General features: G+C 33.2%; 1 protein-coding gene across 4 annotated transcripts in view; it reads left to right on the top strand.

Moving 5' to 3' along the window:
- Positions 1-27568, top strand: part of ARHGAP29 (Rho GTPase activating protein 29) — a 75044-nt gene that overhangs the window by 13761 nt on the left and 33715 nt on the right. For 3 of the 4 annotated variants that reach the window (XM_054592162.1, XM_054592163.1, XM_054592165.1), the window contains 4 exons: positions 3695-3931; positions 15260-15394; positions 24632-24728; positions 25089-25161. In XM_054592162.1, the coding sequence (XP_054448137.1) occupies positions 3727-3931; positions 15260-15394; positions 24632-24728; positions 25089-25161 (510 nt within the window). In that variant the 5' untranslated portion in view covers positions 3695-3726. The remainder of the gene's footprint in view (positions 1-3694; positions 3932-15259; positions 15395-24631; positions 24729-25088; positions 25162-27568) is intronic. The other variant, XM_054592166.1, reaches the window with a different exon arrangement.

Raw genomic sequence — 27568 nt, 5'->3', positions numbered from 1 at the left:
TAACAGAGCAAGTAGCTTTAAAGCACAGTAATTTACTGTTTGCTACAGGGTTCTTTGAGAATTGGTAAAACATGTTTTTAATGTTGATGGTTTGGAGTTGAAAGCAATGCACAAGAATTAGGAGAGTTTAACAAATATGCTCAACAGTCTGTTTGCACAGTTCAGTCTTCACTTGGAAGTGATTTAATAGGTTTCCATGAAGTCAATTAAGTTTCTGGAATTGTTCTTAGTCCTGTGTTTCTTGTCCACAGTCTACATATATATAGTAGTGAAGCCACATCTTGTTCATTCCTTGTGTTAAAAAATAATGTCCCACAATAAAGCATTGCTATTATAATGACTAGCAGTTATTGAGTACTCATGATGAGCCCGGTACTGGGCTAAGTGCTTTCCATATTATTACCTCATTTAATTAAATTGTCACTTGCAGTCTGTTACAAACTACATTTTATGTTACACTAACTAGAGGGTCATTATTTTGGGACATGGGAAAGTAGTGTGGATGATCTTGAAAAGTGTATATTCTCTAAACTTTCTCATTATCATAGTTCAATTTTATGAAAGCGTAAATTTTGTTATTTAAAATTTTTTGACCTCTAGTAAAGGATGTATAACAAAATTAGTACATTACTCACCATAATGTTAACTAGAGGTAAATTATAACCCTTTTTGGTTCCTCCTTTGTTTACAGATTTCCTTAGTTTTACCTAAAAATGTTTAAGGAGTTTTGAAACACTTTACAACTTTGGGTTACTGACACTTACTAAATTTTTTTTTTCTTTTTTCTGAGATAGGTGAATTGTTTTATCTGGAACTTGTAATATGTCTTTAATTTTTATAATCACCTTTTCACCAGTGACAGTGACCAGTTCTCTGATTTATTAAACTAAATCCATCAAAATTAATCAGAATGACTTCATTAAGTAAGCTGCAAAAATGATGTTAGGTTAATAGTCTTCTCAATTAGTGATTTGTAAAAGAGCTGTCAAAATAAGACATTTAAGTGTTTTGGGGGTTTGTTGTTGTTGGGGAGACTTAGGTATAATGATAGTGCTTTAAAAATTGTCCTACTGTCATTTTAGTAATTATCTATACATTTAAGGATTAGTGTTAGGTTTGAAACAAACTAGTTTAAATGTAGAAATTATGTTCTCAGAAACAATTTGAGATTAACTAGACTATTTAATAGAGGAACTTTAAAAACTATTAGGGAAGTGTTAGAACACTTTAATAATCAGAGGTAGAGAAACAATAATTTAAATTCAATTTTGATTTCAGTTTTATGTAATCTTGCCTTTACTCAACTTCATATGCTTGTTGGGTTTTTTTGGGTTTTTTTTTTTTTTGGAAAGTATGTTTTAGAGACATTTTAAAAAACGATTGATATTTTCTATTCAGAACACTGCAACAATCTGGAATTAACCATTTTTGTTTCCATAAAAAGTAATTAAAACTATAAATTTATAAGCTCCTTATTCATTCTGCAATTAGCTGTGAGTAGTAGTTCATCCCTCACTTGCTATATACTGTGCTGTAAACAGAGAACAAATGGTTAGCAAACAGAGTGGTGCTGATTTCCTTGAGTTTATCATCTAGATAGGAAGATGTGAACCTTATAAATAAGGTTTATGAAAAGTATAAGATGCAGTAAGGCACCTAATAGGAAGGAGATTCTGCTCTAGTTTTTTGGTGGCGGTGTCGGTGGTGATGGTAGTGGTTACGTGAGGTGGGGGTTGGGGGGTGGTCCAGGAAGGTTTCTTTGAGGAAGTGATCTTTGACCAGAGTTTAGAATGAGTAAACAAAGGGAAAGGAGTCGTCCTGGCACCCTAAATTGAACAGTCAGTGTTTTTGAGTTGTAGGATCATGGACACATTATGGATATGAAACCAATTTGGTGGGTTGCCACCAGCATTTTTAAAAATGAAATGGGATAGGACAGAAATTATCTGAGTATATCACCTGGCTCCTTAGCCAGAATCTGTTTTCTGTTTTATGCATTCCTACACATAACACCACACACAAACATAACATACTTAAGTGTATTCTGGCCCATAATATAAATTATTTTCTACCGTGGATCACGGTACACAAACGTTGTTGTGTGTTGCAGGAGGGTTGAGAGTGTTGACTAGGGATCTTGACTCCAGAGGACATTGCAGAGGTAGATAGGAGCCAGATCTCACGCTGAGCCAGCTTTGTAGTGCACAATAGCTTCTTACTTGTCCTTTGGAAGAGTTTCCTTGTTTTGAAAAGTGTACACTTTGGAGTGGGACAATAATGATGTGGAGAGATTAGGAAATTAGTAACAGTAGCTCAGACAAAAATTGGCAGTAATTCACCTCGAGTGGTAGTAGAGTTAGAGGGGAAAAAAATATACAGAGTTAGGTAAGGTATAGGAAAGAGGAAACGACACTATAATATATGTTACATGTGACTTGGAAATGAATATTACATAAAATTTTTTATAGCAAATTTCACAGAAGTCCTTAGTAATTCTGCCATTTTGAAAGTATCCAAATAATCAAGACAAAATACTTGAGAAATGTTTTAATGACAATGCCTGAGCTGATTTGACTCCATAAGTCATTTCCTTTTTGATTCCAAGAGATGCAAACAAAATTAGGACTTTTTCTTCTGGAAAGGTAAAATGTGAATATGAATCAGAAGCAAAGATTTTATTGAGTTCCAACTTTGTGCCAGGATTAGGTGTTTTAACATATGAAGTCTTTTAATTTTGTGTCTCCTTTTAACCTTCACACACAGCCTGTAAGCATATGGAACAGGTCATCTGTTTAGAAGGTATTCAGCCAGGATTCACATCTAAATCTTTTTCATTCCAAAAGATTGTATTTTTACTATATCATCCTGACATTACTAAAAATAATGCCCAGATAATCATACATTTATTTGTTCAACCAATCTGGGCTTGTCAGATTAGTGGACACCCTTAGAACTTGTTTTCAACAAATATTGCTGAAACTTGATAACCTAGATTGTATCTGTTCGTGTATGTATGTAAATATTATTATTATTAAAAACTAAATGTAATTTAACTTCTTTTATATGTTGGGGTGAACACTTCCACGCCATTGTCTATTTTAATGCTTACAATAATCTCCTGAGGTAGGTATCGTCAGGATGTTATCCCCCACTTCATAATGAGCACAGCAGGTAAAGGGGTAATTAACATCATATCAGGCCACACATAGCAAGTGATGGAGAGGGATTTTTGGAAACAGGGCTTATATTTCATCTTTATTTTTGAAGGCGCTGTCATGGAGGAAGAACATGCCCTTCCACTAAGTGACATTTCAGGAAAACTTTCACAAATTACAAAAATTCTGTACCCTAGGAGTTAAGAGCATAGATTTTAGTGACAAGGCAGATACGGGCTTAAGTACCAGTTCATCATTTGTCAGCTAAACTCTTAGACAAATTATTTAATCTCCAAACCTCAGTTATTGAGTGAAATGAAGAGAATAGTAGTTTGCATATCATAAATTTGTCAGGGTTACTGGCACCAAATAAATGGAAGCTGCTACTATTAGTAGTAGTACAGTACAGTGTTCGTTGTCATGGTTGGATTTAATAGAATACTGAGGTGGGCTATGAGCTATTTGTGAAAACCTAGTAGAATGTTCCCCCTGGTTGATGTAGTATTGTGTTTCTCTTTTTTTTTTCTCACCCCTTTAAGGATTTCAGTTTTTCTGACTGTTATATGAAAGGATGATTGCTCACAAACAGAAAAAGACAAAGAAAAAACGTGTTTTATCATCAGGCCAGCTCTCTACTGATGTTACAACTTCTGAAATGGGGCTCAAGTCTCTAAGTTCCAACTCTGTTTTTGATCCGGATTACATCAAGGAGTTGGTGAATGATATCAGGAAGTTCTCCCATATGCTATTATATTTGAAAGAAGCTATTCTTTCAGGTTTGTCAACTGTTTTCTCTTAGATTTCTTACTGGATAGCTTGTAAAATTTTAAATGCCAACCTAGTTACAGATAAGTGTGTACACAGTGGTACAAACAGGGACTTTTCCTGTAGCTATTTAATGCCTTTTTCCTCCCCAAATGTTTACTGTTTACAGTGTAAAGTATTTTATAATCAGATACAGTGCAATATATTATAGGAACTTCGGTAAGTGTGAGGGAACAAGAATACACAAAAACAAAAATAAGTCTTTGGTTCGTAGCGGTTGGGCCCATTCGGCATAGGAAAATTTTAGATCATTGGGATTTTAACCTTCTTAATAATAACAGTGCATTGATTGGTCTTTAATAAGCAGCCTTATGTTCATATTTTACATTGTTGATGCTTCTGCCTAGATTTGGTTTTCTACATTGTTCCTAAAACCTAATCTAAAAATCACTGCTTTTGAGTGAATTTATTTTCAAAAATCAAACTTAATTCTCAGTTTGCTTCTTCAGTTAAGGGATAATCGCAGAATTTATTCTCTGTTTAGTTAGATATGGATAATGGAGCATGAGACTTGATTCTTCAGAGAGAAAGAATTATACACATCTGTACTCTCTGTCTTGCTCTTGTACCTAAGTCTTTCAACTTTTAGTGCCTCTTTTATGTTACAAATTTGATGACAGTGATAATTATAGATACAGCTTCTATTCTTCTGTTATAAGTCACACTTAATTTCTATGTTCATAAATAGTTTGTCTGGATGTGGAAAAAAAAGATACTTAGTGTTATTTAGATGAGACCTCCAGGTGTTTTGTAGACATAAGGTTCTAATAAATATTTTCTATATATATATAAGTTAAATATTTATTTTCTGGTAAACAGAAACTAAAACAATATCTTGTTTTAAATACTGCTTTTTAAGAGTTTATTCTAGACTAACTCTAATTTTTCAGGTTGTATGCCCAAAATAACTGGACTTGAATTGTAACCTCAAAATTTTAGTACTGAATTTTACTTAAAACAACAATCACACAAGCCATTCTTTTAAGACTCTGTGTGTGTGTGTGTGTGTGTATTTTATGACTTCTAATTTGTGAGTAGGCAATTATATTACTTTTAATTTGTGAGTAGACAATTGAGAGTTTAGGAAGAAAGAGGACTGAAAACGGATCCTAAGTGAAAAAAGAGGAAAATGGTAACACATAAAAGATAGCCAGAGGAGACTACCCCTTGGGATAAAAGTGTGTGTATGGAAATATATTTTTCACAAAAATTTAATGTTAAAAAGCTGTAAGGATATTATCCCAATAAGAAAACTAGTACTTCAAAATTTAAATATTCAATTATATTGTTGATAAGAAAAAAACTTGCCATTTATGGCTGGTAAATTAATTAAAATATGTAAAAACCATCTTTTGGACAGCCAATTCTCATTAGTAAGCAGTGGTCAGAAAATTTTGTTGTTTTCCTTTGGGTTGATTGTAATGCTTGGTTCTTCAATCAAGAGTTAAAAGGATGAATGTATGCCATCTCAAAATAAGTATTGGATTTGACAAGAATTTTTTTCTTGTTTTTGGATCATTGTTTTCAAAATCTGAGAATATACTAGTTAGTTTATTTGAGTTGATAGAACCTTTTTTGTTTGTTCTCCTTAAATAAGGGAGTAGGTATAAACATATAAATTAACCTCATTAGAAATCGTTAAGAAATGCTACATAATAATATGCTTACTTGTAATATTGATTATGATTTTTCAGTCTGTTGGAGTATCAGGCTATTCCTTATTTACTTAATAGAATTGTTATAAGAATCATGAAATCTGATCTGGAAAACAGGTAAAAAGTTTAAAATTCTGTAACTCTTTAAGGTGGTATTATGTATATTCCTATAGACTAGAATAAGCCATCCTTTTGTATTCTGGGTATTGAGAAATATCCCTAGACTTCTGCCATTCTGTAGTTCTACCATAGTTGTAAATTGTGACCCTAGAGCAAAGAGCTATGTTACTATTTTTCTTTCGTAGTGAGGGAGCCTTGTCAGTGGCCTTGCCAATATTTTGGTCTTTTGCCTCTTTTAGAGGAAGGATGCCAAATTTTTGTCATTGTTTATGACCTTTTAATTCATATAAGTTGACTGTTAATAAACTAAAAAGTTAGCTTTTGAGAACATAAATTGTAGATGTACAAATCAAGTCACCTTTTGGTGTGATTTGAATGCCATTTTCTTTATATACTTTACCTGTCATAAGACAATGATGTGCAGATCACTTGACTGCTGCTTCAGGTGTTCAGCCTAATAGACTTTTTATGTTTTACCAGAGTACTTTTACATACAAACAGCATTGAGTCACACAGTCCCCAAAAAGGCAGGTACTTTTAGCACCATTTCACAGATGAGTTATATGGATGACATAGATTATGTGATTTCATCAACCCCTTAATGCTGGTAAACAGTAGTTTCTTTTGGAACCCAGAGGTCATGAATGCGGAATGGTGTGTGCTTTCCATTCGGTCCTACTTGCTTTACGTGGCAGATAGTCTGTGAAAACACTGCTCAGTTTTCATTCTTTCATTAGCTAGTTCTCTTTTCACTGGGGATTATCTGGATCTGACTATCCACTAGGGTGGCTTCTAGACATGTGGCTATTTAAATTTAAATTAAAATTAAAAATTCAGCTTCTTAGTTGTAGTAACCACATTTCAAGTGCTTTTTAGCCACATAATGGCCAGTGGCATTTTGGACAATGCAATGAAAAAATTTCCATCATTTGCAGAAATTTCTATTGGACAGTGCTGGTACAGACATTTGGCCTGTATCAATCTTGAGAAATTGAGATAGGTTCTTGACCTATAAGTATTTTTGAATTCTACAGCATTAAAAGGAAACTTAGAAAATTGGTATGGGAACACATTTGAGAAAATTTTACTAGAAATAGGAACTCTTGGGGTGTATTTGGGTTCCCCTTCCTTAGGTTGCCTTTGGAGTGTGTATCTTTCATGCCCTTCTTTGATTTGAACAAGTAGGTCAATATCCAGCCAGATTATACAATTTGGTTAAATTGGTAGTAAGGGATGACAGAAAGAGGACTGGAAAGAGAATCACGTGACTTAGGTTCTAGGCCTAGCTGTGCTACTGACTAGCTTGGGAATGTGGGTTAAGCCATTGAGTAATTTGTTAAGAAGGAGGTGCTTACACCAGATGCTGTCCATTTTATAATTCTATGATTCAAAATTTGATTGGAGTTGGAGAGTCTATGTTGTTCTGAATATTGACAGTTCAAAGCTGAAGAATACAGCTAAGTTTTCAAAGTGCATAATGTATTTTAGAGAACATCCATCTTCCACCATTCTATAGGATTTTTTAAATAGGAGTTTTATGATAACGATCTCATGTGATATGAAAATTTCCCAAGTGAGGATGTAAATCTCATACTGCAGTAGTTGTTGAGGAATTGATTACAGAAAATAGGTGTTTGCCCAAGAGTCCTGTGTCCCTTAACAGGGTTAAGACATGTATGCAGTTTGCCTCTTCTGTTTTTATTTACAAATAAAAATGGAGAGCTTAATGTGGGAGATCAGAGGACTGTGGAAACACTTAATTTGATAGGGTGAGTGGTAGAGCTGTTAATCCTCTTTGTCCTCTACTAATTCAGGGAAGAGTTTACCCTGTAGTCTCCTACAAGTAGTAGATGTGGAATTGAAGTTTTGAGCTCTATCCAATGCTCTTAAGGTATATTACGAATAAAGGGGCAAATTTTGCATCTTATATTAAAATGCTGAAGACACTGAATTATATGTACATCTTCTGTGTTTAAATAAAAAAACACAGATTAATATATATACAGTGTAAATGCCAATTCAGGTTTATGGTTGCCCCTTGAGGAGTAATGTGTTCTGAATTCCAAAGAACAGATTCATAAATCTTCTAGTTTACACAGTAATTTTTTTTTTTAATTATCCTCACCAGAGGACATGCTTATTGATTTAAAGAGAGGGGAAGGGAGGGAGAGGAGAGAAACATTGATGGTTGCCTCTGGTATATGCCTGGGCTGGGGACGGAACCCACAATCTAGGCATGAACCCTAACCGGGAATTGTACCTGTGGCCTTTTGGTTTGTAGAAGGGTGCCCCAACCAACTGAACCACACCAGCTAGGGCTATTCAGTAATTTTAAAATCTGTCTTTGTGACAAACCTCTCCATTCCCAGGCAGAACACCACTTGAAGCCAAAGATTTGGGAATTTGCCTGGGTTTTTAATCAGGCTAAAAAGAATTTTGCAGACTACTTAATTTTTCTGGTACCCAGTGCTTTGAAGTCTCTAATTGCCATTATAACATATTTGAAGGTCAGCAGTTAGTGTAATACTTCTTGTAATATATTGATTATATGACACTATTTTTTTTAATCCCAACCCAAGGAAGTGCATTTTGATTTCAGAGGGAAGGGAAAGGAGGGAGAGAGAAAGGAAGAGAAACATCTATGTGAGGGAGAAACATTGATCAGTTGCCTCTTGCAGGTGCCCTGACCTGGAATTGAACCCGTGACCTTTTTTGTTTTATGGACCATCCTTTCCAACCAACTGAGCAACATTAATAAAAGTTTACTATTGGGAAAACGGTGTCTTGTTTTTCTGTTTTGTTTCTTTTTAAATAGGCTAGAAAGGGAGATAAACGTATCACTTTAAGATAAAGTAGTTCTCTAACTTCTAAGAGTGCTTTCTAATTTGAGTGTATCACTTTTATTTTGTAAAAACATAACTGATCTTATAAATGATTACTTCTAATGAATTCTAGGTCCTAAATTTGACAGGACTGTAGTTAGAAGAGAGGGTTGTTAACTTTCTAAAGCATATTTTATTGAACAAAAGAACTTAATTAACAAGTTTAATGCCATTAAATAATATATTCTGTTGTTAGAGGGAAGTTGCACTTAAATTTTCCAAGTCTGAATTGAAATCTTGTCATATGGGTTAACCCAATTTTTTCCAGGTGAATATAGAGGAGGGTGTATAAATTTATCTTAGGCAAATTTCAGTGCGTGTTACCTTGACTACTGATGACGGTTAACTTAATTTTTAGTCCCTATAATGTACCGGAAATTTTGTAAAATATGGGAAATATTAAGTTGCTAGTCTCAGACATGTCCTCCTGCTGTGTTCTTGTAGAAGTAAATTTCTTTAGAAGTTATTTCTAATGGATATCACTTATGACTCGTTAATAATAATAGGTTATATCTTAGTGCCTAGAAAATATGGATTGAATTTTTGGGGAATGAAGTATGAAATACAAGTAACTCATTCATTATACATGTGCCAGCTCTTAGGAGATTACTTTCCTCTTTTCTGTACTGGTCTAGAACGGTTTGCCAAATTTAACACCACTTAAAATAGTAACTGGCATGTTCTATTAGATATTAAAGCCTATTAAATCACAGACTGTGGAGTACTGTCATTAATCATAGCTTCTTAATCCATGTTGATATGTTTTAGTGATTCTAGAGCTGGAATGCCCAAGGTGGAATCCTCATTCTGCCATAGGCCAAGTTACTTATCTTCTCTGTGCCTCAGTTTCTACATCTGTTCAAAGGAGTAATAATACTTAGGTATTACTACATCACTGGGTTGTTGCGAAGATCAAATGATTTCATAAATGTGAAGCTCTTAGAATAAATATTTTAAAGTGTCAGCTGTTGTTTTTATAGTCCCGGAGTGGCTGGATAAGGAAAGCTGCTATTCAGGCTTCACTTTTATTCTGTAAATTCAGAAGTCATTACAGCTAAATAAAGGGAATTTCCTAGCGATAAGTTCTGAAACTTTTTTCCTCTTTGTTGTTTTCATTATTCTCCCACAGAGGTTACGCTGAATTAAGAAGACTGATTTTAAAAATTGTCAGGTTTTTGTTTTTTTTTTTAATCAAGGAGCACCATGGATTTTTTCATTTATTTACTTAAGCATTTCCATGAAGTGTTTGCAATATAAACACTGCAGTATTGTGTTAATGCATGAGAACCAAAAAGTAGAGCTGGCTAATCTGTTTTTACTTGATAAGCTGAATGAAGCAGAAAATAAATGGCACAAATAAGTGAAACAATAAATTAAAATTCAGATTACCATATTACTGGGATGGTAGATAACAAACATTGTGATACAGGGGTTTTACTTATTAAGATTTTGGTTGAACATTATTACATTTGCATATATAATACCTTTGTGTAGTATAAATTAAATTTCATTACATTTATAATGTGGCCACTATAAAAATTATGTTGCATTTAGTTATATGACTAGTTTAAATACTATAATTTAACTTAATAGGTATAGAAATGTTTTTATAAAGTATATCTTTAATTATGGTTTCCAAGCAATTTACTAATTTAGATTTTTATATACAAAATGAAATTGAAACTTAACTTTAATGTTTTGTTTTCATTAGCCAAATTATTGTGGGACCTTACTATAAGTACGTTTGCTATTGAGTATAATTTTATATGAGACAAATCTGTCTTCAAAAGTATTTAGTTCAAATGGCTTACAGATTTAATAGAAATAATAGCTGTTTATATTAAGACTATAAAGCAGTTTTGTTCCTATTAATTTATTTGATATTCACAACATTTTTTTAAAGGTAGCTATAGGGACAGGCGTTCTTATTAATTCCATTTTACTGAGGATTAATCTGAGATCAGAGAAACTAGGAGTTTTGTAATAGGGTCATTTCAAGGAAGTTTGGCAGATCAAGCATTGGAACCCAAGTTTCTTGATCTAAATCTGTTGTTTTCTACTATACCAAGTAGCCACTTAACCTTTCTTCTGTACTGGGGAAGAATTAATGGTTACTGCTCCTTGTACCTTGCTCATTGGTGCTGCTGTGGTGGGCGGTAGGTGGGAGGACAGACTGGGGATATTTAATGTTGGTGAAGGAGCTACTTAAAACTCCTTAAAATTTTTTTAAAAAGTTTCATTTTCAGCTTAAGATGCCTTGTGTCTCATAAAAAGAATTTGAAGTAGCTTTCTTCTTTTATAAGGGAGAAGAACATTTGGTAAAAATGGAACTTTTTTTTGCACTTAGAACATAATTAAGGGCATGCTATAATTTATAAAAACCCAGGTGAAGTATTATCAGGATATAGTGATGTGCTGATAGTTGATTCTTCTACTAAGAAATGTAGAAAAGTTTATGAATCTTTGTAATTGACATTTTCTTTAGCTGTTGTGTTCATTTTTGTTGATTCATAAGCTCCCGAAGTGTGTTCAAACACAGGAAACTGGAATTATTTATAGGGTAATTTGATGTACTTCTGAAATTTCTTACTAAATTACTCAGTTACTGTATTTCAGTATTTTGATTTGTGTTTATATGTGTTTATAAAGACTTCCTTATAGGAAAAAAAGGACTTCAAGTTGGTAAAACATTTATGCTGATAGTTACTGGAATATTTTTCAGAGTTTTTGTTTGTTTGTTTTTAGAAAAACCATTAACATGGAATCTCAGGACACCTTACAATGTTAAAAATTATTGAGGATCTCAAAGAGTTTTTCTTTATGTGAGCTGTATCTGTTACTGAATGTGGCATTAGAAATTAAAACTAAGAAAATTGAAAACCATGTAATAATTTTGAAATAAATGCAATTCAACATCTTTAATTTCCTTGACTCTCAGAAGACCAAAACTTATTACCTTGGATTATATAGGCCTTTAAGCCATTAGTATTTTGTAGTTCTTGCTTAATATCCAACACTAATTTTGAATATTGATGGTTGTTGTTGACACTCAAAAATCAAGCTTTTTTTGCCTAAGACCTCAAAATAAGGCAAAAGTATTTTCTAAGTATATTAATATCTGTAGATTGCATTATGAAACATCAGAGTGGGGGATAGAAATGACTGGCTTTCTTTTATCTTTAAAGATTAACATAGGTTTCAAAAAGAGTACGGTACAACTTTATGATACTAGGTAATCACTCTACCTTGGTTTTGAAGTAGGCAGAAGTATTACCATAAACTAGCTTTATTTAGTTATAGGCCAAACAAAGAATAGATTTTGCAATACAGAACGGGGGGAAATATAATTATTATATCTAAAAACTAGTCAAATTTTATTATTTTCCAGAAGTTTCTTCTATCTCAAAAATAATGAGGTTTAATTTCAGACCTAACCTTTGTTATTAACCTGTTTCTGCTGCTACATACACTAATAAGAATAACAACAAGTATTTATGGAGGGTTTACTATGTTCCATCTACTGTTCTAAATAATTTATGTGTTTTAATTTAATCCAGCCAATAATGAAGGAGCTATCATTATCATCTTTTTACAGGTGAGGAAACTGAGGCACAGAGAGGCTAAGTAACTTGCCCAAGGTCTCTCTGCCATGGAGTTGGAATTCAAATTCAGGCCGTCTGGTTCTAGAGATTTTGCTTTTAACCAACCACTAAATTATATGGCCTCAACTTGGTGAACCAACCAAACTAACAATTGCAATTATAAAACAGACAAAATAGATATTGATCATTTAATTAAGATAATTTATAACTTAATTATTATGCAACTAGCTGCATACTCACATTTCCCTAGGAATTAAAATATATAAATGAATTTCTAATTATAAAAGTAATACATATTTATGGAAAAAATTTTAATAGTGCATAAAATTCCTAAAATCTTTTCTCCATTTGTATTTCACTTATTAAATAGACTATTTTTAGAATAATTTTAGATTTACAGAAAAATTGAGACGATAGTACAGAGTTCCCATGTACTCTTATACCCAGTGCCCCCTATTTATTTACATTTTATATTAGTATGATATGTCTTTTAATGAACCAGTATTTATAATGATACATTATTAATGAAAGTCCACAGTTTATTCATATGTCCATAATTGTCCCTAATAGTCCCTAATGTCTCTTCCAGAGTTCTATTATACTATATTTAACTGTCATATCTCCTTAGGCCCTCCTTGGTCGTGACAGTTTTTCAAACTTTCCTGATTATTTAATGACTTTGAGAATTGAAGGAGTATTTGCTATGTATTTTGTAGGATGTGCCTTGATTAAAATTTAACTAATGTTTTTCTCATGATGAGACTCGGGTTATGGGATATTAGAACGATAACAATATAAAGTGCCATTTTTATCACATCATACCAAGAGTACTTACTATGAACATGATTTATCACTGTTAATTTTGACCATGATCACCCATCTTATAATAGGTGTTAAGCTTCTCTACTGTGAAACTATTCTTTTTGTCTTCCTTCCATACTGTAGTCTTTGAAAGGCAGTCACCATATACACGCTTTTCCTCCTTGAGGTCAAAAATCTGTGTCAATTATTTGGAATTCTATACAAAAGATTCTTTTTCATTTATTTATTCAATCATTTATTTGTATCAGTATAGACTCATGGATATTCACTTTATACTTTGGGTTATAATCTAATACTCTGATTTTTTTGTTGCTCAAATTGTTCCACCTTTGGCCATTGGGACCTCTTTCAGTTGTCTCTTGTGCATTCTTGGCATAACTCTTCAATATGAGAGTTTGTTTCCTTTAAGCCCTTACTTTCTCACAATACAAGATGCTACTAACTCATCTTTTGTATTTCCTGCCCCGGCCCTAGAGTCAGCCATTTCTCTAAAGAGCCCTGGTTCCTTTTATTGGAGAATGGTATTAGAAATGAAGATCAGGGTGCTAGGTATGTTTGTTGTTACTGGAGTGTCATTTCTTTTAAGCTCTCTCAGCTGACAGCAAAGGAATTTTTGTGTGTATACTAACCTATATACTAACACATATCTGTAAATATCTCTATATGTAGCCACCTATATCTATATTAACATTAATTCTAACTGAAGTATCCAAATTTAATTCATTACCACCTGCATCATTATAGTCTCTTCACCCTGCTAACTGTAAATTCCACCCCAGCGGTGAGATACTCAGTTCCTACCATCCGTCATCCATTTACTCTGTTCAATTCCAGTACCCATGTATAGCAGTATCATAATTGTTAACCCAAATCCTCATTGAATACACTTTATCAACTACAGTACAGTATTTATGTGCATTTTCTTTGTTCTCTTATAGACTGTATTCATTTCCGAGGCTACTTAGGCCAGCACTCGATCCCCTGTATTTTTTCTACTTTAAAATTTTTTAGTTGAATTAGTCAGATTTCTTTTCCTGAAGGCACTCTGCTCTCTCTGTTTCCATCCCTACTATTTTTCTGTGCCTCTTAGAATATTCTTTGCCCTGCTATGCAGGGCTCCCAGCCTTGCCTGCTCTTATTCTACTTATTTCTCTCTCTTGGTAATGCTGTTGATGAATAGAGTATTTGATGAGTGATGGTAGAATTTGTTGTTTTTGTTTTTGTTTTATTCCCTGTAGACAGTTTTTCTTCTTAGTGATATTCTTTTAACATTTCTGAAAAGAATTGTATAATTATAAAAAGTTTTTTGTGTTTTTTTAAGCTATTTCACTAGGGAAGCAGTATAACATGAAGAATGTGGCTTCTAGAATTCTACTTTGTGATTTAAATTTTGGTTCCATAGTTTAGTAACTTGGTGAATTTAGGTGTGCCTCAGTTTTCTCATCTGTACAATAGAGATTTTAAAATTATCTACCTATCAATGTGAAAGTTAAATGCGATACAACTCTCTCATATAAATATAATTTAAGTACTTTTAACAGTGCCTAGCACATAGGAAGCACTTAACAAATGTTAACTATTATAAAACACTAGCGCTCTGTAAAGTTACAGAAAGGCAAATTACCTATTGTATTTAAGGTGGTTGTCTTTTCAAACTTTTGAGCATTATTTCGGGGGTTTTAAAAGTTAAAGGGTAATTGTACTTTTTGGTTTGCCTGGGATGGTGATCCAGGAATATGCCAGTAAGTGCTGTCACGATCATGAGTAGCACCCCATTTTCATTGGCTAGAGTACTCTGATTTGAGTAAATTACTGTTCTTGAATATTGGTTATTATATCAGACATTGTAGGACTTTAACTCTGTTACCATATGTATTAAAACATATATTAAAATAAAAACCCTAAGACAGGAAACACCTTATAAAGTTTCCTCGAGAAATCTGGAGAGCATATTTAGACATAGAAAATTGAAAAAGGTAGTGCTAAATTCTGAGAGACTTGAAATCCTTAATGAATTAAAATGATTAAAGTTTTTTTGAAGGCTGTACATATAAACTATATAATTGCAATTGTGAGAATAGAAGTGAATGTATAGTAGGCAAAAATTGTGGAGACAAAGCTTCAGAACGATCTTTCATAATTTAGATTCCTGAAACTTTATTTTGGAATCAAATTTAATTTTTTTTTTCCTTTTTAAGACTGCTTTAAAGAAGTTATTCATATACGTCTGGATGAACTTCTCCGTGTTTTAAAGTCTGTAATGAATAAACATCAGAACCTCAATTCTGTTGATCTTCAAAATGCTGCAGAAACGCTTACTGCAAAAGTGAAAGGTAAGAAAGATATATTAAAAGTTGGTTGGTGAGGGCAAAAAAGATCCAAGTGATACATTTTCATTCAAAATCACTATAGAGCCATCTTCTCTTACGGCATTGATATGATGTGTATTAATAGAGGTGTGCATACTTCAGTATATAATATTCCTGCTGTCATACCTAAAACTGTTCCTTTTAAAAATTAAAACTTTATTTGGTAGAAAACACTAAAAATACTACATAAAATAAATTAAACAATTAATATTTAAAATTTTTGAAATTTTTGAAATGGGTTGTTTGAAAGAGTCCATGCTCTTTTGAAGGAGGCTATTGCTGTACAAAGTCTTTGTTTTGTGAAGATAGTTGGTGCTAGAAATGGTGATTTGTAGTGACTCACCTTAAACTAGGGAACCCAATGGAGAAAGAGAAGACTTGGGAGATTATTTAAAATATTAAAAATGAAACTAAAATTGTGAAATAAGTTTATCATGTATGCATATATGTGTGTATATAATTTTGTGTGTGTGTGTGTGTGTGTGTAAAAGAGAGAGAGAGAGAGAGAAACATGTGCTAAAAGAATCAAGAATTGGGACATTTTCATCTAACAAAATGATTTGCCACCCCAAAGTAGCAGAATCTGTTATTCTGGGCTGCCGTATATAGGAAGGACTGAGGGTGAAGGGAGTGTTGGAGAAGAAATGAGACTGGAGACACAGAGTTTATTTAGGAGGTTCTTAGAAATAATAAACAAGATGAGGCGGACAGCCTGATCTAAGGGACAAGCAGAGATGTGGCAGAGTGGAATATGGTTGTTACAGAAGAGGGGATGGATGTTAATTTGATTAAACATACCACAGGTTGAATATTAGGGGTTAAGTTGGAGTTGGGAGTTGAAGATGTGGACTTGAGAGTTGTTGATGTGTAAGTGGTGATGGAAGAGAGCGACACCACCTCAGGGTGTGCAGAGTAAATAGAGGGCTGAGTATGAGATCCTAGACACACAAAAATACAACCTAAGAAGTGAGGAGATGTCATGAAATTTAAAAGTGCAAGGTTCTAAGAAGTGATCTTCAGTGTTAAATGTCACCGATAGGAAGTATGAATTCAAGTAATGTAACTATAAATAATGACTCCCCAGGGTTGAGGAAGGAAAGGAAAGATTAAGCTTCCTTGTGGAGCAGTAATACCTGTCCTGTGTCTCCAAGATCAAGTAGGCATTTACTTATTGGGCTAGAGGGCCTTGTTGGGGATTGTGGTATAGGGTGCACGTACAAGAACTGTGGATGTTGAAGAACATGATATCATTGGTGAACACACCCATATATAGAGAGGGCAAATGGCCAGTGTCAAGGGATGAGGCAGAAAGAGCAAAAATTCTTTTCAATAAAGCATAGTTCATTTATTTAAGAACTGCCTCCTCTACTTCTGACATAAATTTATGGTATTTGTATGGTTCTTTTTTCTGTATTTAAAGCACTGAAGGAGAAGTAGATGGATTTAAATGGGAAAAACGGGTAACTTCTCTTGTGACTTTTTAAAATCTGCTTAGTAACCAAATTTGTTTTTTAAATAGACTGTTTATAAGGGCCATTTAACTTAACTTAGGGAAATTTGTGTCTATAGATAGTAAAATTTCCATGCTTGGAAATAGCAAGCACAGTTCACGCAATTGTTGTCAGTAGCTATTGTGTGTGCAATCAGGATGTCCTGGGGAAGGAGTGTGCCTGCGCATAGCTGGTGTCCACATTCCAGAAGTGGACCTGAAGAAAGTGGCCTCTCAGCTGCATTGAAGATCTCTTTTTCCTTTTCTTTCTTTCTTTTTTTTTTTTTGAGGTAAAGCAATCTTTTGAATATTATTTCTCACTATGACTGACTTTACCCTTGGGATCATTGTTAGGATTTAGTTGGTGTTGGAAGAAATTTAAAAGATTACTTTGTTGAGAGACTTATTCTGGTTCAGTAGGATTCCATGAGATTGGAGACTAGAAAATTTCAAAAATTGTGTTTTCTTTGGTGGTGTTTGTTTTTAAATATACCCCCCCCCAACCCCTGACAAACAAACTCTCTTATTCTTGAGGTCATCTAAAAATATCACCAATACCAAAATGAAAAATATTCAGTGACCTAAAAAAATTGAGGTTAAATCAGAGCTTATTTAATTCTTTCATCTAATGATAATTTAGTTTTCAAACCCTGGAAAGCAAGAGGGAGTTAGAAACTGGTTTTAAATGTCTGTTCTGTGGCATTCTCAGTGTTTTGCTAAGCTGTCTACTTTAATATTTTCAAAAATCTATAAAGGCACATTTTTACTTCTATTTTAAAAAGGAGAACATAAAAAGTATTGTATATTAGAATCAGAAAATTTCTGAATGTGGAGATTATCTTGTCTTAACCCCCTGATTACATTTAGAAAACAACTATGACCCTGCTTAGGAGATCTTAACTGTCGAATGCATTTTGTGAATATATCACACCATTAAAAAAAATTACATCTAAATACATAATAACTTTAGAATCAGAGAGGTATAATCTTATTTGTTCTATAACAGGTTTGAATACATGAAATTTATCCACTTGTAAGCATGATAAGTGAGAAATTGCAACCTGACTCCTCTCATTTTTTATTTTAAACATGAAATTTACTTTTTAATAACTTAAAAAAAAAAAACTCCTTACTTTTCCTCATTCATTCTGGTAGTGATTTGTATTTCCTGTGTCTCCTCCTGTTTCCAAGCAGGAAGTGCAGTCTGACAAAATATTTGGAATATGGTAAGAGAGATACAACCTATTTTTGAAGTAGATAAAGGCATCTTCAACATGCAGTAATTTATTATGTACTTATGCATTTGTGTTTTCATTAGTATTTACAATTATTTTGGTCTCATTTGTAATATAAATTAAAGCTCATTTATAATATAAGTTAAAAGGACTTTTTAGGTTTCTCATGATCTGTGCTTGGCTTATATTTAAAAATTGACAAATGAAAAAGAAAAGTAAGATTTAATAACACATCCACAATTATAGAAGTCTCATGTTTTGAAAAATTAATTTTTTAATAGGCAATTCATTTACACAGTTGATCATGGAAATGGTATAAAAAAATATTAAGCAGTGAAAACACTTTCTACCCATTCCTTTCCCTAGATAAGCAACAGCCGTTATTGGTTATTTGTGTATCTTACTACACATATGTAAGCAAATACAATATGTTCTCTTTTTCATCCTCCTTTTTGCACAAATGATATTCTTCTCGCTCATTGTTCTGAGTTGTCTGTACATAAAATATTTCCTTATTCTTTTGTTTTATTTGTTTTATTTTTCCAAAGCTGCATGATAATCCATTATATTGATGTACTATAATTTCTTTTCCTAGTTCATTACTAATAGATGTTTGGTGTGTTTCCAATTGTTTTCCTGTTACAAACAATGCTTCAATGAATATATATGTAAATTCTTAGATGGATGGTTACTGGATCAGAGAGCATGTGCATTTATATTTTGGGTATTGCCAAATGCCCTCTGTGAAGGTTTGCCCTTCTGATAGCAGTGCTGAAAAGACTGATTTTCTGCCCCTTTGCCAGGAGGGCTGATTATAAAGCTTTGTTCTACGATCTTTGTATATCCAGTTAGAGTAAAAATTGGTATCTTGGTGTAGATTTGATTTGCATTTTTCTCATTTTGAATGCAGTTAAGTATCTTTAGATGGTTCAGAGCCATTTGTACATCATTTTATGTGAATTGATCCTTTACCTATTTTTTTTCTTGATGATTGGCCTTTTTTTGGTATTGATTTGTACAAAGTCTGTGTAAATGAAATTAGTTCTAATTTTTAAGTTGCACATTTTCTTGTATTTGTTTTTTTAATATCTATTTCTGGTCCTTTTTGTGTCCTGTTGATTTGTTTAGTCATATTTCTGGTCCTTTTTGTGTCCTATTGATTTGTGGTCCTTTTTGTGTCCTATTTCTGTCCTATTGACTTGTTTAGTCATATTTGTGGTCCTATTTGTGTCCTATTGATTTGTTTAGTCATATGCCAGTACTGTAGTATGTAGTATTGTAGTTTAACAGTATGTTTTAGTATCTGGTAACAGTAGTTTCTCTCCATTACTTTTTTCAGGATTTATTTTTCCATCGAGATACTTGAATTGGCTTGTCTCATTCCAAAAAATATCTTGGTATTTTGAGAGTGGCTTGAGTTAAATTTATAAATTAAATTAAGGAGAATTTATATACTTAGCATTTCTGTCTGAGAATATAGTACATGTATTTCAAGTTGTCTTTTACATTCTAGAAACAACTTAAAGTTTTCATTTTGAAATCCCTTTTTCCCCCTGAGCATTTTTTCTCTGTGCAAATGGTGAAATTTTTCTTCCATTATATCTTCTAATTCAGTGGTTTTCAAGTTAGTGGATCATGACCAGCATTTTGAAGTATGAACAAGAATAGAAAGAAAAATCATAATGTAACACTCATTGAATAAGACTTAAGAATGTTTCAAAAACTTTATAGGTGTTATATAACCAATTACTCTTATGTGTGTATGTTATACTCTGTCATGATGTAAAATCTTTTTCTTACTGAAGGTTATGGTCAAAAAAGTTTGAAAGTTGCTATTCTAATAGGTTATATGTATAAAAACTATTTATGTGATTTCTTAACGGCATACTTAGTGTGTCTTAGTAATTATTGTTGAGACATAGTGGGGAACCCAAGGGAGAAAATTATTAGAAGCTGGAGCAAAATTTTGATGGAATTTTGAAGAGAGGCTAATAGCATGGCAAGAGTAGAGACAGACACCAATGAACAGGTTGTTAAACAGTATAGACTAGGGGTACAGGGTGACCTTTTGATCTAAGTCAGTGGCAATGGGAATGAAAAGGAAGAAGAAACTGTTTTAGAGGCATTTTGAAAGCTAAGCTAATGAAGTAAGAAATGTATGGAAAAGAGTAGATTTGAGGAGCAGAGTGAGAAGAAAGATAAAATACAGTTTAGTACATGTTGACATTGCAATGCTGGTGGGTAAAGACTGGGAAGTGGGGGAAGGGATATATCAAACAGACCATTGGAAAGGTGGGTCTGGAGCTCAGGTTAAAACTAGGCAGGTACAGGTAGTTTAAGAATTCATTCCTTTAAAGGTATGAGAGTGAATAAGTTTCTGTGGGTATAATGTATAGGCTGAGTGGAATGACTGTATAAAGTACAAGTTGTCTCAGATGTAGACAGCTTGTACATGAGGCTGCTTATGTTTACTAATTACCAAGCACTGTACTCTGAGTATGTTACATTTATTTTCTCTGTTGTTCCTTTTAATAATATGCCATTGCACATACGAAGAAACCGAAGTTAGGTAATGTATCGAGTGACACAGGAAGTGGTAGAGGTCAGATTTGAACTCATGTCTGAAACTCTGAAGTCTTCTAATTACTATAACACATTGCTCCTAATAAAGCAGAATACATCAAAGTGGAAGGAAGTATAGTAATAATAACCGACGTTATTGAGGAGGTACTTAATGTATGCCAGAAACTGCTAAACTCTTTTCATGGATTATCTCATTAATCCTCAGCAAAGTTTTGAGGTCATTAATATTGTTATTAGCTCCTGTTTTGCAGATAATGAAGCTGAAACAAGTCTGTTCAAGGTTGTGTGCAAATTAAGTGGTAGAGTTGTTGAGCACTGCAGAATGGTCAAATGGGATGAAAGTGTAGATGTAGAGGAAGGCCCTCTAAATTTGACTACTAGGAGGGTACTGTTGACAGTGTTATTTAGTGGTATTGAGTGAAAATATTAACTGACATTTATTGAGCATTTTTTGTGTCACAGACTCTGTTCTAAGTTTATTCGATCTTCACAACAGTTCCTGAAATACTTACTATTCCCATTTTAAAAATGAGGAAACTGAGGCACAGAGCCATTAAGTTAACCAAGTAAGAGAAAGAGTCAGGATTTAACCTAAGCAAACTGGCTTGAGAATGCATCCTGTATCCAGGCAGCGAACTACTACCAGTGGGCTAAATCTGGTCTGATGCCTGTTTTTGTGAATAGTTATATTGGAACATATCCACTCTTATTTGTTTGTGTATCATTATATCTCATTTGTTTAAGTTTGGCTCCCTTAGGCAGAATTGAATAGTTGGCAACAGATTGTATGGTCTAAAAAGTCTAAAATATGTATTATCTAGCCCTTAACAAAAAGGGTTGTCTAACCCCTAATAATCGTTAAACTGGATGAAAAGCCAGATCCTGGGGAATTCAGTCATAGCCTATTTATCAAAGGTTGGCAGTAAAGAAATAGTATGTTAGACTGGGTAGTAACTTTAAGAAGAAATATGGTAAAATGACATTTTTTTCACGTAGGAAAGATTTAACTATGTTAGTAGCAAAAGAAAAAAAAATGTCAAGTGAAGCTATAAGAGAGGAGTGATAGTGTTAAAGCGTTTTGGAGAATGCAGGAGAGAGTAGGAAGTTTATTATTGGAAAGGAGCCAAAGACTTTTCTATGAAAACTGAGAGGAGCAAAAAAGATAAAGGATATTAGAAATATAGGGATATTTCGAAGTAGAGGCAAGGGCAATAATAGGAATTTTCCTTAGATGGCATAAACTCATTCAAGTGGGGAGGAAAATGGTTGAAATAATTGTCTTTTAATTGTTCAAAATTATTTTTATAGGGCTTTTTCTTGTTTTTGTTTATTTATTTTTAGAGAGACGAGAAGGGTGGGAGAAAGAGAAGAAGGGAAACCTTAATATGTGGTTGCCTCTTGCACACCCCCAACAGGGGACCTGGCCTGCAACGCAGGCATGTGCCCTGACTGGGAATCGAACCAACGACCTTTCGGTTTGCAGGCCAGCACTCAATCCACTGAGCCACACCAGCCAGGAAAATTATTTTTTAATCCCCAATCATGTTTAGTGCTATGAAGAGGTATATTTACAGGAAAGAAAGAATAACTATGGAGTTCTGAATAGTATTATAAAGTCTTTTTTTCTTTGCAGTCTAGGAGGTTAAAGTTTGGAAATAAGAGTAGGCTTTACATTTTTGCTCATATTACATTATAAATTACTATTTAGAGGCTCCTTCCAATGAGATTTTAAAAACAGCTTTATTGAGGTATAACTGGCAATCAGTAAACTTCACAAATTGAAAGGGTACAATTTGATCAGTTTTGACATGCAAATTCCTGTGAAATCATCACAATCATGTCCCTTTGTAATCCTTCCCCTCTGTGCCTCCTTTCACCAGATCTGATTAGCTGTGTTTCATTTTTATTCTGGGCACAATGCTTTCTAATTTCCCTTTTTCTTCTTTGGTCCACAAGATATTTAGAAGTGTGTTAATTAGTTTTCTAATATTTGGGGATTTTCTAGAGATTTTTCTGTCATTTCTAATTCCATTTAGTCACAGAACATACTTTGCCTGGTTTGAAACCTTTTAAACCCATCGAGATGCATTTTGTGGCCAATAATTTGGTAAATATTCCCTATACACCTGAAAAGAATGCACATTGTTGTTATTGGGAAGGATGTTCTATAATTCTCCATCTAATCAAGGTGGCTGATACTTGTACTGATTTTCCATTTACGTTTCCTGTCAGTTATTGAGAGGGTTATTTAAATCTCTGGTTATTACTGTGAATTTGGCTATTTCTCATTGTAGTTCTATTAGTTTTTGCTTCAGGCATTTTGAAATTATTATTAGGTGACCTTTTTGATAAATTTACTCCTTCATTATTATAAAATGACCTTCTTTATCCCTGGCAGTTTCCTTTGCTCAGAAATCTACTTTGTGTGATATTAGACAGTAAGCTGGGAAATTGTAGAGCTTACCACAACCACATTTGTTTCTTTTCTTTAGGGTTATTGGCCTTTGTTGCCTGATAACCAGTGTCTTGAAAACTATTGTCTCATATAATTTGTTGTGGATTTCTTTTCATTTTTTCATGAAGAAATATAAGCCTGTTTTTCCATCTTTGCCAGAACAGAAGTCCAAAAATATTTTTTAAATTAGTTATGGTCGTTCTTAAGTTTTTATTTTTGTTTGTATCAGGGATACTTAGAAGAATCTGATGAAAGGTATGGATGGACCTTAGCCTCTCATATCTACAAAGGCTTATACATGTAAAATCTTGGTAGTAGGCTTAGGGTTTAATTCATCCCTGCAAAGGGATCCTTTTCCATCAAGCATTTCAACCCTAGTTACACATTAGAATCACCTGGGAAACTTAAATACATATATATACGTCACCCAGACCTGTGAGCTGTGAACCCTTGATGGTGGAACCCAGACTTTGGTTTTAAAACTCCTTGGTAATTCTAATGTGCAGCAATCTTAAGAACAACTCAGTTTTAAGGCAAAGAATGGCTTCCTCTCCACTTAGTTTCCCTACCTTCCCTTTGGTGGCGAGGATCCTAGGGAAGGGAGGATACAAGAAGCCAATTGCTTCTTAATCTCAACCTGACTAGAATGGGTTACTTTTCAAAAATTGCCAGTTCTGTCTTCACATTTTGTCCTGATAAATCGTATGTGGATTTTTAACAGAGGTACACACAGAGAAGTTATAATAAGAGAACTTTGTCAGTTATGTCTCACAGTTTGCTTTAACAAGATGCAAAATGCTAGAATATTCCTATGATAAACAAAAGTCAGCTACATATCAATTAACATGGACCTCAGAGCCCAAGGATCTGTAAGAAATAAGGCCATAAATAAATAGGAATTTAAATTTTCTAATACATTGGGTATCTTTATATGGCATGCTTTGTATATAGGCTTTATGCTATGTAAAATATATATATGACTTTATAATTCATAGTGAAAACTGTACTTCATGTTGACATAAGTAAACCACAGGGTGTTTAGTTTTCTTAAAAAAAAAAAAAAAGCCAAAAAGCAATAAGCAATAGAAAATAGAACAGAATCCTTTTAATGAGAGGGAGCTAGTGTAAAATGGACTCTGGATCCCCAAGATTGATTGATTTCACATTGAATCACTTCTGAGATGTGTCAAATTATATAATGCATGGACTAGTCAGTTTGGAATGCCAGCTACTTTTATGTAAGCTGATTCTTTTTCTTTGATTTTTTTTGAATGAAGAATTGAACATCAAGTCCATTTTGTGTATTAGGGTGTTGATTTTCTGATTTTTTTAATGTGTCATTTAAGTAGTGGTGGATTTTTAAGGGATTAAATGACTTTATAGAAATGTAGATTAAAATATTTCCTCCCATATTGATTTTAACCCATCTTTCACTATAGCTGTGAACTTCACAGATGTTAATGAAGAAAACAAAAACGACCTCTTCAGAGAAGTGTTTTCTTCCATTGAAACCTTGGCCTTTACCTTTGGGAATATGTAAGTAGAGTAGTGTCTTTTAAAGAATTTTGGGCCTACATATCTCAGTGAGAGTTTTGTCACATAATTCATTAAATACATGTTAAGTAAAGTATTGACCAACATAAAATAATACCACATTGGAAAAACTATATACTGTGTTGTCTTATTACTGTATATGAAAGTGTCTTCAGAACTACTTAGAAGCAGCATTCATTTGCAAGTGACTATGTGGTTTATGTGAATAGAGTCCTAGGAATTTATTTCTAAGGTTCTTAACTGAAAAAAATTTATTCTGGATGACATGTTGAATGTAAATCCTGTGACAGAGCAATGTAATGACTTACCTTATTTGTTTCTTTTTTTAACCTCCCTGTACAGTCTAACAAACTTCCTTATGGGAGATGTAGGCAATGATTCATTATTTCGACTGCCAGTTTCTCAGGAAAGTAAGGTAGGCTAAGTTTATGAAAGCAAAGACTTTAATATTTTTAACTTAATATTTTAATCATTTTCTAATCTTAATCTCAGCATTACTCTTCTATAGTTTTTGGGACTTAGTGACAAAAAAATGCCAGTTTATATTAAATATGATAATTTATGGTCAATATCTGGAACAAAAATGTAATTGAACTTTTTAAGTAGAACTGTCATTTAAAAGAACATGTCTGGCCCAAGCCAGTGTGGCTCAGTTGGTTGGAGCATCATCTGGTAACTAAAGGCCATGGGTTCAATACCTGGTCAAGGTGTATACCAAGGTAGCAGGTTTGATCCCTGATCAGGGTGCTTACAAGAAGACAACCAATCAATGTTTCTCTCATATCAATGTTTTTCTCTCTCCCTCTGTCTTTCTCTCTCACTCCCAGCTTTCCTTTCTCTCTAAAGCAATGAAAAAAAATTCCTCGGGTAAGGGTAAAAAAAAAAAGAATGTATCCAATAACTTTAGTGTCTTATGTAATGAATCTATGCTATAAGGCCTAAAATTTTAAAAAGTAATTCTTAACCATTTTTCCCTCTTAACATTGTCGCAGATCTTAAAGACTGGTGGAAACTAAGAAAAATAATGCAACAAGAGGTGTTAGTCTTCTCACCAATCCTAGTCTTTTTGTTACCATGAAACATTTATTAACAGGCCTGTTGGTCTTCAGTCCCCCTAAGAACATCCCTATAAGAATGTCAGAGGATTGGGGTTCTGATTCCCAATTGGAAGAAAAGTTGCTGTGAAACAATAGAACATGGGAGAGGAATGTATGTAGAATATTACTTTAAAGATGTATAGTTTTAGTATTTTCATTTAAATAAAATTTTTTAACCAAATGCAAGATATTTAAACAAACTGCATTAGGAACATAAGTTGATCATTTGCTGTAAGGGATGATCAAATCCAAAAAGGATGTCAACAAATACTGGAAATGTGCCAAGTACTTGTATTATATAAAAATAATGTAAAAGTTTCAGGTCTTTCTTAAAATGATAGAAAATATGAATGACTACTTAAGACATTTGTTATATGTACTACAATACTGAGAAAAAAATGGACTACATCTAAAGTCATCCATTAATGAATCAAGGATAGTGTATAAACCATATCAGAATGATGAAGAATTTTAAGATCTTTGAATATTATTTACAATTATGATTTTTCTTCATATTATATTTTCAAATATCTGCTAATTCAGAAGATATAATAAAAATTGTATCTGTGTGACAAGGCTCCGAACAGTTTGGTATGAATCATATTTCCTGTTCCTGTTTCTCTGTTGTACATACATTTTATACTAATTCTTAACGGCAAAATACCTTTTGCTTTCTTTTTTCTTTTCCACATTGTTTTTCTTTTTGTAGTTTTTAATTTGCCCTAGAAATTGAAATAAAATTCATGATGATATAATAATAATAAAATTACTTTGGTGAGTTTTGAACAATAGTGTTAAAACTAATAATTGCCATTTATTTAATAGAGCTTATTACGTACTATGTACTATATGAAGCCCATATCATCTCAGCCCTTAAAATAGCCTTATGAAAGTAGTGTTCTTATCCCCATTTTGCAGATGGGCAAACCAAAGTTAGGTGAGCTTAAATATATAGCTCAGTGTCATACAGCTAATAAGTGATAGAGATAGACCTGGACTTCAAACCCATGTCTCTTTGATTTCTCTTGCATCATATCCCTGTATACTTTACATTGTCCAGCTAAACAGATGAAATTTGTTTGTTACCTCACAATTTTGGTAGATAATGTTTTTCTGCACTGTGCAATAAAGTAGCCTCTTGCCACATGTAGCTCTTTAAATTAATTAAAATAAATAAAATTAAAAATTTATTCCTTATTTACATTAGCTGCTTTTCATATGCTCAGTTAGCTACATGTAACTGGTAGCTACCTTATTGGACAGAGCAGATACAGAACATTTCCATCATTATAGGAAGTTCTGTGCTATGCTCTCCAGTAAGCACTCAGAGAAAATACTTGTCATATAATAAAATGGTAAAAGATGGCTGGAAGACATAGGTCTTTGTCTTCTATTTAGATAGCAGTCTGTTTAGATTGCTTCTTTAACTTCCTAACTTATATTTTTGAGATCTGCAGAATTTAAATTTTGAATGGATTCATTAATGTTAACTAATGCTGTTAGTAAACAATGAGGTTATTCATCTTTGGACCTTGAGAACTGCTGTTGTAAAAAGGCTGTATAATTCTCATAAAATGTTCTGGCATTTAACAGAGTTCTCAGACCCTTTGAGTGCTAAATACTTAAAATTCTTTAGCAGGAATTATGTCAGAATAACAAATTAGAGTGAAAAATACTGAAGCAAAGATCTATTACCTTCTGCTCTAACCTTAAATTTGTTTTCTT

The sequence above is a fragment of the Pteronotus mesoamericanus genome, unplaced genomic scaffold, assembly GCF_021234165.1.
Source record: "Pteronotus mesoamericanus isolate MK-2021 breed Mesoamerican mustached bat unplaced genomic scaffold, CSHL_Meso_final scaffold_31, whole genome shotgun sequence".
NCBI classification, from domain to species: Eukaryota; Metazoa; Chordata; class Mammalia; order Chiroptera; family Mormoopidae; genus Pteronotus; species Pteronotus mesoamericanus.
The sequence above is the reverse complement of the archived record's forward strand: the minus strand, read 5'-3'. Positions and strand labels throughout refer to the sequence as shown.